General features: G+C 35.5%; 1 protein-coding gene across 1 annotated transcript in view; it reads right to left on the reverse strand.

The window, feature by feature from the left end:
- The window catches only part of USH2A (usherin), a 1,059,501-nt gene that overhangs the window by 830,824 nt on the left and 210,950 nt on the right, over positions 1-17,727 (reverse strand). The window contains exons 16-19 of the mRNA XM_044674959.1: positions 11,670-12,164; positions 9,925-10,194; positions 5,175-5,344; positions 1,791-1,935 (exon numbers count right to left, since the gene is read on the reverse strand). Of these exons, the coding sequence (XP_044530894.1) occupies positions 1,791-1,935; positions 5,175-5,344; positions 9,925-10,194; positions 11,670-12,164 (1,080 nt within the window). The remainder of the gene's footprint in view (positions 1-1,790; positions 1,936-5,174; positions 5,345-9,924; positions 10,195-11,669; positions 12,165-17,727) is intronic.

The raw sequence follows: 17,727 nt of genomic DNA on the forward strand, positions 1-17,727 counted from the left end.
GACTTAGAGATTGCTATGAGATTGCTATCTAAGGAAAACAAAATTGACTAAGTAACAAAATTTTCCTCAACTAAATAAATCATTAACTTTTCAGAGTTAACATCCCTTGTAGAATTAGGCCCATTAATAACAGCATACCACTTAGAACAAAGATCTAAGGAATATTTTTGTAGTTACATAAAATTTTTTTCTACAATATGTACAATTCATCTAAGCGTCTCTTACCCTTTCCACATCTGGGCATTTTCTCAAATAGCACCAGGAGACTAAGCCTCATTAGACTGCCAACTAAGAAATTTTGTGACTTGGAAATTTACTGAACTTCAATTAACTCAAGTTAGTAAGGCACCTAATCAGAAGTAAAACCTTCTTACTTGCCTATGCAAATTAAGTTAGTTTTTAATCCATCCTTGAATAAATGAATAAAACCTTTTCATATGAACAGTATATGCCTCTGACAAATCATATGGGATTTTTAGGAATTTTATAAATTTGGTATTATTTTATAGACTAGCCAAAGAAATAAGAAGCTACCCAGCTAATTAAAGGGTAATATAATAGCACCAGGGCAACTTGTTTTGCTCTTATTCACCAAAAATGATGGTCTTTTCTCAGTCTCCATCTTTCTTGATCTATTACAGCATCTGATGTTGTTAATCACTTTTTATACCAGGATACTTGTTCCTTTCTGTTTTTTAAGGACATTGCTCTCTGGTTTTCTTCTTACCTGTCTGATCCCCTCATTAACCTCCTTTGCTGGATCATTATCCATATCTCATTCCGTCCCACAAGGCTATGAGACTGAGACTCTCTTTACTCTCCAGGTGATCTCATAAGCTCCATGGTTAAATTATTATATTTATATGTGACTGACTCCTAGATCCTTATTTCCCACCCTAGAATATCTCCTGAGCTTTGATCCAAAATCATCAATTGTCTACTTAACATTTTAAACCAGCTATCACCTTGACATATCCAAAAGAGAACTCCTTCTTTTCCTACAAAATTCACCCTTTGTCTGAACTTCATTTTTTCTGTCATCATATTTCTAGTTATTCAGGCTCTCAACCTACTTACTTTGTAGTGATTCATTCTCAGAACAAGGAAGACTGGATTAAAATCCTACCTCAATAACATACTGGCTAAGCAATCATGGACAAATCACCTCTACAGATTCTAGTCAATCCTCTAAAAGTATAAGTTGCAGAGAAAGTGGTGATCTGTATTATTAGTTTTATGATCCAGGTATTCTCTGTACATGTGAAATCACTCTTTATTGCATATATAAGTAGTGTGCATGTATGTCTACATAGACATATTTATGTATACATATGTGTGTAGATATGTGTATACATGTGTATATTATATGTATATTGTGTGTATACATGTTTGTTTACATATGCATGCTCCCTCTTTCTCTCTATGAATTTGAGGACAAGGGCTATATCATTTTTATCTTTTTAGCCCTGGTTAAGTAGAACTCAGTACCTGGAACATAACAGGTGATTAATAAATACTTCTTTATGGATTCTGACATTTACAGATGGCCATTTATTATGTGGATTCTTTAGATAAATCCAACCTCCTAGTGGCTACCTTTGAGAGTTGAGTCTTCTAGGCATCTCCAATATAAAGTTAAAATTCTTGGCATTTTTAACTGTAGGACAAAGGACAAGTGTGGGTCAAAACCAAAGCAAGAAAAGGGTGAGAGAGAAAATAAAGATTAAGCAGCAAGTCAAAGTGGAACACAGTACACGAGGCATTTAAAAAGGCTATTATAACTTGCTTACCTGTTGCTAAAGTCTGTCCCATTCCTGGATCACTGGTAACACACCCTATCAGGTTGCAGAGAGAAATGGTGAAATTGTATGTCCTATAAGGCTTTAGTCCCCTTACAACATAGAAGTGTTCTTGTGCTTCAGCAGTGTACAAAACCTGTTAGGAAAACAACCAGTGACAATCTGACAGCTCTAGGTTTCCTGTTAGTTAATACATAATTAATAATATAATAGATTTGAGCCCTTATATTAAAAAAAATCCATGAATTCAGACAGTGAAAATTATTGCCAAGACCTATTAGGGGAAAAGATTTTTTTGTGGGGGGGAGAATAGGGGGAGAAAGAGAATCTCAACAAGCTAGAATTTAATTGATAATTATACCATCACACTGTTTTATGAGGTAATAATCCAGTTCCTGAGTGGATAAATGAGGAAACCAAGTTATTGCCTCATAAAGCAGCGTGGTGGGATGGTTATTGCCACCAACAGTGGAGATAAAGGATGATGACAGTGTCACTATTATGTGATGAAATCCAAGCTAAACCATGGAGCAGTTTGGGCATAAGGAAATTATGGTAGCATGGCCAATATGCTGAGAGGTAGAGATGGATAGATAGAAGTCATTGTGTTAAATAAACACTATCATTTCCCCTAAAAGTGAACTAAAGGAGAAAATTAACTAGATTACTTCAGCATTCAAATAGGGCCAATTCTCAATTGTCTGGCTGGCTCAGGGACACCATAAAGGTGTTGTCCAAATTAAATCTCCATTCTAAGTTCCCTTCCAGCTCTATACCAATTCCTTACTGGCTAAAATGGAGGCAGAAAAGATTTAAAGAAAAATAAGAAAGCCAGAATAATCCACAAACTAGATTGCCAACCTTTGATAAGCTGAGCATTTTAACTCAACTGAGGAATTCAACCGAGTATTAAATGTCTACTGTGTACTAAAGGCACCTAGGTGATGAAGTAAATAGAGCTCAAGATCTAAAGCAGGAAGATTCATCTTCCTGAGGTCAAACCTCGGACACTTATTACTTGGGTGACCTTGGGCAAGTCACTTAAGCCTGTGTACCTCAGTTTCTTATCTGTAAAAGTAGCTGAAGAAGGAAATGGCAAACCACTCTAGTATCTTTGGCAAGAAAACCCCAAATAGGATCTCAAAGAGTCAGACACAACTCAATGACAACACTGTATATTAAGAATTGCACTTTGGCATTGGGGTTGAAGAGAAAAGAGAGGGATAAATAAAGTTTATATAGTTTAGGTGCAGTGACATGGCTCAGTGGATGCAGTGCCCATTCTGGAGTCAGAAGGACATGAGTTTAAATCTTACCTCAGACCCTTGCTAGTTGTATGACCCTAGGAAAGTTGCTTAGCCACAACTGCCTGTCCCTTACAGCATTTCTGCCTTGGAACCAATATATATTATGTCAATTCTAAGGCAGAACATCAGCTATGGGAGGGGGTTGTGAGGAGGGGAGGGAAAGAACATGGATCATGTAATCATGAAAATATTTTCTTAATGAATCAATAAAAAAATCAATTTTTCATGAAAAAATTCTAAGGCAGGCGGTAAAGGTTTAAAACAGAAAAGTCTAGATAACTTGTCTTCAGACTGAGAGTTTATAGCCTAACTAGAGAATGGTATATACTCTATTTCGGTAACTATAATGAAAAATAGGAACATGAGGGAATTTGAGATGTATTAAATGAAGTGCAATGTGAAGTCTGTAAAGGAGGAGGTCATTATTGATGGGGAAGTGCAAGAAAGGATTCATGGGCTGGTTTAAAGAACTATAGAAATTCAAAAGACAAAAGCAGAAATGTATAGGCTGTCTTACCTCAATTTGGCTGAATGATGCATTACATTAAGATTAGTTATAATAGATAAGTGCAGAAAAATAAGATATTGTCAAAACCAGGGGAAATAATTTGAATTTTAACAAGGGGGTAAGAGTGAGCAGTGATATGACCAGACCTATGCATATGCAAGATTACTCTGGTTGTGGTGTGAAGGATGGAATGATGACAACGAAAAAGAAAACTTGAGAGTTGACTACATACTTCTGATTAGAAATGGACAAAGGAGCCACACATGTATACATTCAATACTTTCAGGAACCAATTTATTCAGAATTTTTCATCTGTGTTGGCTTTGAAATAAATTTTTTTAATAATTAAACAATTTAACAAACACTTATAAAGTGGCTACCAGATGAAAGGTAAGAGGCAGCATTACAGAGTGGATAGAAAATTAGCCTCAGAGCCAGGAAGACCTGAATTCCAGTCCAATTTGTGAAATATACCACTCTGAGCCAGGTTTTTACCTGGGCAAATCATTTCATTTCTCACAACCTTACAAAACCAAGAAGACTGGAAAGACAGTGCCATCTTAAAAGGAATTTTAGAAGAGTTCTCCTTTGGACATGCTGAATTTGAAATGACCACAGTGCACACATTTGCCTGAGTATACTCCTTGACCAGTAGAACTGCTAGGGCAAAACAGAAGAAAGGAAACTATTGAAATCAACTGAGTCAAGGTAATAGTCTTGCTGAATATCTTTATGACTAGTAAAACTTCCTTTTAAAAATCATCAATTCTTCTATGACTATCTCTTTTTTAAAAAATTGTTCCAAAAGTAAACCTAAATTACTTGGGGATTAGCCAGAGGCAGGCCATATTCTCACCACTCACCATCTTGCCTATCTTCCATAATGCTGACAAACATCTTAAGTGAACATGCATCTGCCCATTTTCTTCCTCATTTAAGATAAATAACCAAAGAGTCCCTGATCAGAGTTTTCAGTGTGGTTGTATTTATTAAGGAATTTTGCACGATTTTAACTAACATATGCTTTTTAAGAATAAAAAGGCTTTATTTGTTCTCTTCTACCAAGTTAAACATTTTTTTAGAAATCAGTGAAGAAACAATTCTAATGATAATAAATGATAATAAACAAAAACTCAATTGACAACCATCTAATAAGTTCTAGCTCTGATCCAGGAACTCTGCTGAGTGCCAGGGATACAAAAACAAAATTGAGAAAATACCTAATCATCTTTTATTCTCTGAACTTCTAGTTCAACTATGTGACTTTAAAGATGTGGTCTGATGGGAAAAAAATATTAAATTTGCCCCTTCTTGTATTTTTTTCAGAGCATGTAGATCATTCTCACAAATCTTTTGTAAAGATAAGAAAAAATGATTATATTGGTGGGTAGTCACAAATGTTCTATCACCTTTTATTTTATTCATCAATCAAGGAAGATTTACCCTTTATCTTACCAAAATAGTAATGGTGACTTTGGAATGAAGACAATACTCTAAAAAAAGAACAACAGTAAAAAAAATAGTCAATATTTAATAAGCAGTGAGGAAAGATAATAGTACCTGTGACACTTCAAGGGAGGGCTGCTGGTGAGGTATTTGTTCTGAAATCAAGTTGACTTTATACTCTGCTACTTCTCCCCTTGTTGCATTATTTTCTGGTTTCATCCAAGACACATTTAATGAATATGGAGAAAGAGGGAATACTGAAGGAGGTGGCATGAAAACAGGTGCTGAAAACAAATAAAATGTTGGGTAATATGCCTCTTTCTTATTGTTTTATTTCATAATTGCAAGTTTTCTAACAGTATTTTACCCAACTTCATTTTTTAAATTAAATTAAAACCCCTTTAAAAAAAAAGAGCAACATTCAAATTCAAAATGCATCTTCATAATTTTTTATGGTAACTACAAATAAAATTATTTTTGGACACAGAATCAAAAAATATCATTAGCATATATTAAAAATAAAAATATAAGAGATGGCACTAAGTACCTCCTAGGTAACAGATAGGAAACTATTGAGGAATAATCAATGAAAAGTTCATACTTTTAAGAAGATATCAGAGAAATAGAGCTTGCCTCATACCACATAGCTCTGACCAAAGGAAAAGGCTTCATTGCACAAACATATTAAATGCAATCTTTTTCTGTGTAACAAGAAGACATGAAATTAATCTCCATCATTGTTAATCACGTGCGCTTCCTGTTTTAGGTATCTGAAGCAAAGTCACATTCACTTAAGTGGAAAAGCCTCAAAGAGCTAGTAATAAAATGAGGACGAGTCATAAAAAAAAATCTTAGGCAAAAAATATTGCCCTGAGAAAAACCAGTTTTCCATCTGAAAAATTACTTTTCAGAAACAAATAAACTTGAAGGATCCTACAACCCATAGTGACTTTTAAAAGTTTTAAATAAATCTTTGTTGAAATGTTCAGATATATACACACATATATTCTTCTGCTACCTTTGGGATCCTGATATGGATTTCAAAATGTGCTAACCAAAGGTGTATTACCCAAGGACCTCATCTCACTTCCATTAGCCAGTGACCCATAATATTATGAGGGTCCAGTATTGCATTTTCACCCATTACTTTTCATTCCTGACCTTGATTTTCCCCTTCCAGAATTCCATGCCTCATCACTTGTGATAGCATGGTTCTATTATTTGTCCAAGATGGCTAATAGTCATTAAGAGATCCTCAAGCACAATGAACATTCTGTTCATGAACATTCCCATGAATGCCAACATAAAAATGACCATTGCCGTCGAAAGGCCTTACGGCTCAAATATAACTAAGAATCTGCGTGTCTTTGATCATAAAGTATAGAGGAAAGATGTGTGTGTGTGTGTGTATGTGTGTGTGTGTGTGTGTATACATAAATGAAAGTTTTTCAAATAAGGAAAAAAGAATTTTTTTTATTTTACCAAATTGGGAGGATTCTTCTACTTAAGCTACTAGACTTGAGACACTATTTCAAAAATTTTCTAATTGAATTTCCTTTCTGGGAGACTTAGTTGTGACATTCAGGGCTAGAAGTAGAACAATCAATCAATCAAAAACATTTGTTAAAGACATAATATACTTAGTACTATGCCAAGCATTAGGGATACAAAGATAAAGAGGAAATGTTCCCTATCTTTAAAGAGTTTACCTTATAATAAGGAAGACAATATGTATAAGTGTACAAATATGTGTGTGATACATACAAAGCAAGTATAAAATAATTTAAAGGGGAAGGTATTAAATGCTTAGGAGAATAGATAGAAGAGGATATTTAAACCAATTCTTAAAGGAAGCCAGTGATTGTAAGACATAGAAGGAAGAAGGGAAATAATTACAGGAATAGAAAATATTGAATATAAAGGAGATGTAGTATCACATATGAAGAACAACAAGGAGTTCACTTTAATTGTCTGTAAAGTATGTGAAGGTAAATGGTGTGTTAAGAAGAATAGAAAATTCAGAAGGCACCATCTTGTGAAGGGCTTGAAGTGCCAAATCAAGGAGCTTATATTTGATAAAAGTAACAGGGAGGCAAAGGAGTTATTTGAGTGGAAGGGGAGTCACCTGGTCAGACCTCCACTTTAGGAAAATAATTTTAGTAGTTACATGTGAATGAACTGGATTGAGAAGAGGCTTCAAGTAGAATGAGGAGTCCTGCAATTTGAAGGATATTTCAATAATCCAGGTAAATCATGATAATGGCATGATCAAGAATGATGAACATATGATTGCAGAGAAGAGTACATTTTGTGAAAGATGATTTGGAAGTAGACATCTGACTGGATATGTAGGATGAATGAAGTGAGAAGCTGAGGATAACACAAAGACTGAGGACCTGGATGATGAGAACTGTGTTCCCCACAACAGTATTGGAGAAGCTCAGAAAGGAGAGGAGGAGGTTCTGGGGGAAAGATGAGTTCTGTTTTGGACATGCTAGAAGCAAATTTCTCTCTCCTTTATGTCTTTTTTTTTACATTATCTCTCAGTGACCTGGAGGTCAAAGACCACTGAGTAAATTCAGGTATAGATAAGCCCTCAGAGAAAAGAAGTTAAAGAACCAAGGAACCAACTGATTCCACAGGCACTGCCTCTCCCTGGGCAACCCAGGCAAATTAAGAAACTATGGTTGATTCCTGAGATGTGATGTCTGAGAGCTATATGGTGGAGAAAAGAGCTTATAAAGGGAGACCCAGGAGCCTGTGGAGGGGGAGGGGGAGTTCTGGCTGGATTATGGACAGCTGAGGAACCCATATCAGAGGTTACCTTCGATCCATCATGGTGGCCAATAGATTAGTAAACTAAATGTCTCTCTACCTCTTTCCTACCTTTCCCTCTTTTTACTACTCCTATTACTTTGACCTAAAAGTTATTAAGCTACTATCAGCCTCATAATTTTAATTATTTCAGACATTTGAGTTTGGTATATCTAAAAAGCATTTAGTTCAAAATGTTTAGTAGGCAATTGGTGATGGAAGATTTGAACTCAGGAGAGACTAGGGTAGAGTGCATATTCATTCAAAAGTTATCAACATGGAGATTATAACTGGCCCTACAGGAGCTGAGGAATGAATGAAGAGAAAAAAGAGAAAAAGGTCCAAGGTTGTATCTTTTGCACACCCTAGGTTTATGGGAGTGATTTAGATAAAGAACAAGCAAAAGAGAATTTAAAAAACCAATTATACCAGTAGAAGGTGAAGCAAAATGCCTGACCCCTTCCTAACTTCTCAGTTTTATCCATTACTCTTCTTCACAAACTCTATACTCCAGACCAGGGGTTGGCAAGGTATGGCTCTGGAGCCATATCTGGCTCCACCTCCTGACCAGCCAGTCCCGGCAGAGCCCCAGGAGGTGCCCCAGGGGGCCCTTTCGACCCCCTCCCCGCACCCCCACACCCCCACGCCCCATATTCCAGCACCTTCTACCTCCATCCTCCTCCTTCTGCAGGCGTTTATGGTTCTCACAGCCAAAAAGGTTGCTGACAGTTGGTTTAGACCAGGGGTCCGCAAGATATGGCTCTAGAGCCATATCTGGCTCTTTTGAGGGCCATATGGCTCTTTCTGCAGGAGCCATAAAGTCCATTTTTTTTCAGGTGCTGTTACAGGAGCGCACTGTGAGCACTGTACGGCTCTCACAAAATTACATTTTAAAAAATGTGGCGTTTATGGCTCTCACGGCCAAAAAGGTTGCAGACCCCTGGTCTAGATATTCTGCCCTATGTGCTATTCCTCCTACAAATAGCTTCTCTAATCTCTATGCCTTTGTATTAGCTGTCACCCAAACAAGGAATATTGGTTCCTCCTCAGTTCTGCCCTTTCAGATATCTGGTTTACACTGAAATTCTCAAAAAACTCAAGCACTGCTTTCTATATGAATCTTTTTCTGATCCCCCCAACTATTAATACATTCCTCCCAAGTTACCCTGTATTTAATACTCTGCATATGTGTGTGTTTGTGTGTATCACATACACGTACTGTTCTATATGGTTATCTTCCTCATTGAAATGTAAACTCCTTGAGTGGGCAGACTCACTTTTCTCTTAATCTTCCTCACAGGATACAGTTCTTGAAACAGAGTATGCACTAAATTAATATTTGCTCACTAACAAAGGAATCTTTCTCATTTAGCTAAGTTGGTCCTCACAAGGATCATACAAATTCATCCCAAGGTCTCTGTTAAAAACTTTTCCAAATTGCTGGGATCTGATGAGTTCTGCACTTCACTTGGGTTAACCTTCAAGAGCCTCAAATGACCTCCAAGCCAAAACGATGTTTTGGAATAAGATTTAGTGTAAGAAATCACTCATGATTTCTTATTCCGTTACTGAAATAAACATGTGATTTCTCATTTCCCCTCTCTCATTTTAAGCTTTCTGGTGTTTTATTATACAAGGTATGATTAAAATATAATTATCCTGAATATGTAAATATCCATCTGTCTTATATGACAAAGAGGAATTATCAGAGGAGGAGACATCTCATATCAGAAAAGAGTAGAAAAAGATGGAATAAGAAAGCAGCATTGTGTGGTAGAAATACTACTGGATTTGAAATCAGAGGGCCTGAGAAAGAAAGAGACAGAGACAGAGACAAAGAGACAGAAAGTGGGGGAGAGAAGGAGGGAAGATAGAAGGGAGGTAGGGAATGAAGAAAGGAAGAAAGGAAGGAAGGAAGGAAGGAAGGAAGGAAGGAAGGAAGGAAGGAAGGAAGGAAGGAAGGGAAGGAGGGAGGGAGGGAGAGGGAAAGGGAGGGAAGAAAGAAGGAAGGAAGAGAGGGAGGGCAATGAAAAGAAATGCCAATCATTACCTGACTCTCCAGTTCTTTCAGATATCCAGTCTGATGATACACTGCCAGCCATATTCACAGCTACAACACTAAATTCATACTTAGTATATGGCTCCAAACCAGTAATAATTGTAGTGGTTTGAGGAGGTGTTAAGGCATTTTCATTGGCTGATGCTGTAACTGTTTGAGGATTTAGCCATCCACTATTCTGGAAAACTCTACTTTCTGTCATACTTGGTTCATCATTAGATTGTAATCTTCGCATGTAAAGTTCATATCTTATAATTATTCCTAGAAATTGAAATTCACAAGTCAATATATCTCATCAAATAATTTGATATTTTGTAATGCACTAAGCAATAAAGTAATCACACACACACACACACACACACACACACACACACACACACACACACACACACAAAAAAAAAAACACCAAAAAACTTTTTGGTGCTAAAGTGAACTAGAACCTACCTGAGTGACTAAGGAATATTCGGCTTCTAATACAAGACTGGATGATTTACTCAACATCTTCCAAAAACGTGTTACTAAACTCTTAAGAAATATAGACAGACAAAAGCAAGATCCTGCTAAAAGTTGCATTCCTGAATAAGTGACTCAAAATATAACTAAGACCAACTTTTTTGGTTTAATTGGGGTAAAAAGGCAAGACCTTGACATATTTAGCCAAGTAAGGGAGACAGGGATATCATTGTTACAGATTCTAACAAATGGCTAAGGAGGAGGCAGATAGATAAGTCTTTGCAGGACAAATAGCAACTCACTTGGTCTGTGGCTGGTGGGGAAATACTAGTACATTAACTTTCTTACTGAGTACAACATATGAAATGCCTTTGTTTCCATGCTGCTGAAAAATTGCAAATATTGTCAATGTCCTCTACATTTTGGTATACTGGGCAAAGTCCTTACTCTGCATAACATGGTCAAATATAAGAGTAACTACAGATTCTGTGGCACATATAACTAGTAAAATCTATCCCAAGGGGAAGGCTAACATTTCAATTATTAAATAAGAAGAACTAATTCTGTTCAGGGATTTGACACCTACCTATTCCTCTAATTTGGGATTATAATTTTCTTTGGTTAGCTATTTCTTATAATTCTAGCTGATATGCATAGAGATGATAATATTTTAGCCATTTTCTGCTTGTTATCAGCAAATAAGTCATAGAGTCTAACAAAGAAAAACTAATATCTCATAGGGTCTTGCCATGAAAAAGTACGTAATGTTACATTACTAAAAATCTTAATATGCAAGTCTGGCCTATATAACCAAGGGCTCAATATAATCAACACTAAAATTAACTTAATGGAGTCAGCTACCCTATATGCATATTTTTTATTATTTTTACATCTTTTTCTTGCTTAAAGGAGAAAATTTACTGCATGTGGGTGACCTAACTTGTGACACAGTCAAATATAATGCATTTCACAAGTGAGTTTCAAATTATAAACATCATTCCTGTTGTGGCAGATGTCATTAGGAGCAAAGATAATACTAGCCTTTTAACGGGCAATTTAATTGAATGGAATTTTTGATTAGATTAAAAGAAACGTACTTGCTCCACTGACCAGGACAACTAATATCTTTCATCTTTTGAAATTGCTTCTCAATGACTATTCCACACTTGAGAACCTAACTGCAGCTTTTCAATGCATAATTCCAAATTTCTAGATTCCCATTCATATTCATATTCCACAATGGCATATATTCCACAGTGAAAACAACACTGTGGAATTCTTACCATTTGGTTCTTCTGGTGGATGCCATTCTACGTAGAGTTCTGTGGAGCTGATTGTCTGTACTGTAGGAGGGTCCATTCCTTGGGGAGGTGCCTGAGCAGTAGTTATGATAAGAGGTAGGCTATGCAAGCATCCCCCACTTGTACAGGCCTGAACAGAAAAACGATATTTTGTAAATGGAACTAAATTCCAAATAGTGGCCAAGGTGTCAAGACCTTCATATGGACCACAAGGTCGATGGCTATCTAAGGGAGTGCATGACAAAACGTATTTTTCTATCGGACCGGAATCATTTAAGGGAACAGTCCAGTACAGTGTCACAGAATATGGACTGATGGGAAAGACATAATTTAGGTTTATGCTTCCTTCTGGAGTCCCAGATTTGGTTCTATAAGTCACAGTTGCACTCCTTTCTGAACCATGCACATTGGTGGTCAAGATGTGATAGGAATAAGATGTGTAAGGCAACAAAGCAGTATCAGTGAAGTTGTGAACTCCTGAAATTAAAAAAGAGAACACAGTTACATTCAGTAAGTAGGCAAAAGACTACATCAAATTTCCTATCTGATATACAACTCTAGGTCAATCAGTAAGTCAACCAGGATTTATTAAGACTACATTTAATTAGTCCTTTGCTAATTATGTGAAGAAAGGCAAAAATACCCAAATAGCTCTGTTTTCCCTGAAAGCATCGCACCTGCCAACAATGTTGAAATGTGGTATGCTACATGTTTAACTAATTGAATATTTCTTAAATATCAGTTATTTTCACACTGTAACGGAGTATGGGGGAAAATATAAAATGGGATGAATACTACAGAGAAGGCCGTCTTATCATCTACATTAATAACAAAGTGTCTTATTTAAAATAGTCCCTATTTCTTGGAATTTAAAAAAAATGTTTTGAGCACACTCGAAAGTACAAAAGTGCAAAGAATCTGCACAACTAGAATTATTGCTAGACTCCAAGAAAACTACAGAAAAATTAGAAACACATGAAGTATATATTTGTGGCTGAAGGAAAGGGTCTATTTCCTAATACTTTTACAATTAATTTGTCACATAATTCATCTTTTGCATATGGCCTGCTGTCATTCAATCATAGGGCACAAAAAGATGGGCATGGTCCCTGCTTAGGATATTATCTGGGCATTTCTTCATTCAATTCAGTATAAAGTTATTTAAAGTTCCTTATTTATGCAATTCACTATGCTTGCTGTATTTCATTAAGATTAAAAACAAAGACTTAAAATTATAATTTGTTGAAGCATGAGGCAGATGAGGTTCCTTCAAAGAAAGAATGCCCATATTTGTGTATATATATTCACTCCTTTCTAAATATGTTTGCTGTCATACAGTTAAAGTGTCTCTCTCTATATCTCTATCTTTAATGACCTGGGTAACTAGTTATAATCATGGTACTAATTGATCTCAGAAATGGAGAACAGGTAAAATCCTATATCAGCAATGGGCAGACAGCAGCCACTGCCAGATTTCTTTCCTCTCTTATGCTTATTTGGTACTTACACAAACATTCTAGCCTGTGAATGCACAGTCATATTGTGAACTGAAAGAATACGTCTAGCCAAAGGTTACAAAAAAGATGATTTAAAAAAAAACAGAATCTCAATTTCACTACATAAAAAAAGCTTACAATAAGAGCCAGAGGGAAATTCAAATGTTTAATAGCTTCCATAGCTGGCAGAATACACAGGGCTTAGGCTGGGGAGAGAAAAATACTTAATGACTACTAAAATATTCTCAGAGCCCTTAAGAAGCATTTAGGATATATGACCTTTGTTTGTTAGGAAATGAAAAAAACATGATAGATTGCTTAGGTGGTATAGCACATGATCAGGAAACTTTTGAAAAGCTCTTTAATTTGATTATACTCAACACATATTTATTTAGCACCTACTATGTGCAAGACACTTTGCTAAGCACAACAAATATAATGAGTCAATGGCATTCAAAGCTCTTCATAACCTGGACCCCATCTACCTTTCCAGTCTTTTTATACATCATAATCCACCCCACCATTAAATCTGTGATCCATTAGCACTGACCTACTTGCTTATTACTCCTACAAGATACTCCATCTTCCAGATCTGGACATTTTCATCAGCTGTCCTCCAAACAAATGCACTCTCTCCTCATCTCTGCTGTCTAGATTCCCTAGCTTCCATCAAATCCCCAACAAAATTCCATCTTCTATGAAAAGTCTTTCCTTCTTCCCTCCATTAGTTATTTCCAATTTATTCTGTATTTAGCTGGTTGTATATCACCATTTGCATCTTTTCTCCCCCATTAGATTGTGGAAGAATCATGGAGAATGACTGGCCTGGGACCTTTTCTCAAAATCAATGTTACAGGAGGAACTCACCAGTGCAATAAGAGCTGCAAAGAAACTGAGATTTTCAAAGGTGAGAAGGCAACCTAGATACAGTGGTGAAGTCCAAAGCTTCAAGAGGGGAGCAGGAGACTAGTTAAAAGCTTGTAAAGAGGGGGCAGCTGGGTAGCTCAGTGGAGTGAGAGCCGGGCCTAGAGATGGGAGGTCCTAGGTTCAAACCTGGCCTCAGCCACTTCCCAACTGTGTGACCCTGGGCAAGTCACTTGACCCCCATTGCCCACCCTTACCAATCTTCCACCTATGAGACAATACACCGAAGTACAAGGGTTTAAAAAAAAAAAAGCTTGTAAAGAGGCAAAGGGTTATTCTTATTTCATCAGGACTTTGAATGGTAGAAGAATGACCCAGAGAAAGAAGCAGGGAAAGACTCATAGACTTTGGAAATTATTTAAAAGGTATAAAATTCTTTGCTATAAATAGAGGTTCTTAAAAGCTTTCTAATGAAAACCGTAGACTCCTACTTTGAAAAATGGAGAAAATACATATGATTATTAAGGGGAAAATTGTATTCATATATAATTTTCAAATTTTTCTTTAAAAAGGTTTATAAATCCCAGCTTAAGGACCAATGCTTAAAAAAAAGAACATCTCTGAAAGAAATATTTTCATGAGATCCATGAAATTATGTGAATTCATAGGTACCACCAAATGAAGGGTCAAAGAAAGAAGAGTGATGGTGATTGATTAGTTCCTGCTCAGCGGATATGAGATAGCTATTTGTCAAGCTGACATAAACAATGGAAGTTTTCCATCTTCCCAAGGCATGTAACCAAGTTATAATTGAGAACCCTCAAAGAATTCTCAAATCTCACAAGTGCTAAACACTTGTACTGATTCATGTTGCAACATCCAGCAGGACAACAGTGTGATATATATAAAAAACTCTTTTTGCCTACCGCCCCCTTTCCAGAAAAAATATTACTTAGTCCCCTGGAAATTAACGTTTTTTTTTAATTTTAATAGCAATTAATAGGAAAGATAAATGCACCTGTGGCCATCACCGCATCCCTGGATCACTGCAGCACCCACCAGGGGACAGTAGCGCCCACGTTGGGAATCACTGCCCTAAGTTTACCTCTAAGGCCCTTTCAGGTTATATATATCTTTAAATCTGTAACACAAAGATTCTACAAGTCATTGCTAAAGTTTTTTAAAGTTCTAGCCAAAAAAATTGGAAACATGAGTTTAAAATGTTTTCTTCATACTACTGGTTGAAAATAGAACATTCCAAAGAAACAATTAGATCCAGGGAGTGAATATCTATCTAATAGGTTGGTACCTGAGAACAGGATCTACAAGGAAAAATGAAATCTTAGCAAGAGATAGAATGAACTTAATAACAAAGTCCAATAAATATGTGGGGAAGAGTTGTAATAAAATGATTTAGTGAATGGTCATGTGTAAGTCTAGCTCCCCTTCATACTTAAAATTCAAATAATCCCAAAAAATAAAGTGAAATAATAGAAACAAAAAAAGCAAGGAAAAATTCCTGATGGAAAAAAATGCCACATTAAAAAACATAGGAAATATTGAAGAAATGAGTAAACAAAAAAGATCTGATGCAATAAATAAATACTACGGAGTAAAAGCCAACAAAAAACATTGAAATAACTACAACTAGAGCTCAGTTAATTAAAATGATACAATCATTCACATCTCAAAGTGTTTGAGCTTCTATTAAATAGTTAAAGAAAATTACAAGGAGAAAACAATAGTTTTTAAAGCTGAAACTAAAAAGATGAAAACTGAAGTTTTAAAAGAGAGGATAAAGGTTTTACTTAGGCAAAGGACATTCTGCAAAGGGAAATAGTAGAGAAAAAACACAGAAATACAGAGATATAAGAAAAAGTATTAGATCAAAGTAAAAACACAGAAAAATTAATGAACACTTGAGGTCTCCACAATCAAAACAATCTTGAAACCTATTCAGCAAGACAATCTAAGGATAACTCATGTCCCAGAAAATATGAAGATATAAAAATTTGTTTTTAGGAAATTGTATAAGAAAATGGACTAGAATTGTTATAATTAGAGGACAAAGTACAACCAAATAAAATACAACTAGAGCCATGAGAAAGGAACCCTAAGTTTAACTTGCCCATTAATGTAATCATCATCTTCAGAGGTTCATGGTCAAAAAGAAACTTTTTTATAAGGCAAAAGGACATAATTCATGTATAACAAATGCTATCTTAAATCAAGACTAATGATATTCAAAATGGAAAGATCAATTTGCTATGTAAACTGCTCACCATAGGCAAAGAAGTAATCAAAATCCTCTTGTAAAGGAATTATATATCCTCAGATACTTAAATTTAGGGGAAAAAAACAGAAAAAAGGAAATCCTAAATCACTTTTTACCACTAATGCATGTTGGCAAAAATAGTAAATAAAATATTACATTAAAAGTTATAGCAATGTATCAAAATTATTAACTAATATTAGAATTTTAAAACATTAGAAAAATTAGCATAATTATTCATATCAGTAACAAAAAACAAAATCACAATTACACATAATCTATAAAAACAATATTAAAGTTACATATTTAACTCTGATATAAGTGACATCCAACTCTATGGAAAATTTATATAAATTTAAAATGAGGAGAATTTTCCCAATAGAAAAATTACCAAGAGATATTAACCATTTTTTAAAAAATCAAACTAAAAATTTTTTCAATTACTAATAATCAAGAAATGCAAATGATAATAATAAGACATGTTTTATATTACACCCATGAAAGAAAAGATGGGCAAAATTAATATAAGTTAATGGGAAAAGAAGTCCAGGCAACCATTCCTGCTGGTGCCCTGATTATTTAAACCCTTTTGAGAAAATTTTTATATGAAAAGAGTTGCTGTTATTCATATCACTTTATCCAAAACTTCCAGTACTTGGAATATAAGCAAAACAAATGTTTTGGGCTAAATCTAATTTAGGCCAGTCCCTTGGTAATTTATGTTTATTATTAGAATCAAATGAGATATTCACAGGTCATTCAACAGTTAACAAAAGGAAATTTACTTAGCCATAGTAGAAGAAAGATATTAATTCAGTATATGAATTTAGGCCACCTTGAAATGATTCAGTTTAGCAAAGTATCTTTGTCTGAAATACTTATCATTTTTAACACCACGCAAGCAACAGAGAAGATGTAGCTCATTGTAGCTATTTGCAGGCAACCAGAAGTGATATCAAAAGTCTAAGTATTTAGTCTTCTGACATATGTCTGTGTGTGTGTGTGTGTATAAAATGTCATAAAAATGTAAAATATATTATGAAAAAAAAATATATATATATTACTGATATGTGTAAGGATGGAATTTGTGCAAGAGGGATGAGACAAAAGGAGCCAGAAGAAGGCAGTTGGTGACAGTTATTGACAGTTGAGAGAAGCAGAGAATTCTGGGAAGGCTCTGGAGGAAGGAGGAGGAAGAAAGGTCTTCTGGCACATGACTATGAGGAGAGAGGAGGAGGACATCCCAGATCGGATCCAGTCCTGAGGATTTCCTAAGGATCTTTCTTTGAAAATTGAAACCCTGATTCCCTGATCAAAACCATTCCATTGCATCTCACCCATCAAGACTTCAAACGTAGAGTTAGCTAAGTTTTTGGACTCCATTTTGGGAGCAATCTCTTAGTCTCCT

The sequence above is a fragment of the Gracilinanus agilis genome, chromosome 4, assembly GCF_016433145.1.
Source record: "Gracilinanus agilis isolate LMUSP501 chromosome 4, AgileGrace, whole genome shotgun sequence".
In the NCBI taxonomy this organism is placed as follows: Eukaryota; Metazoa; Chordata; class Mammalia; order Didelphimorphia; family Didelphidae; genus Gracilinanus; species Gracilinanus agilis.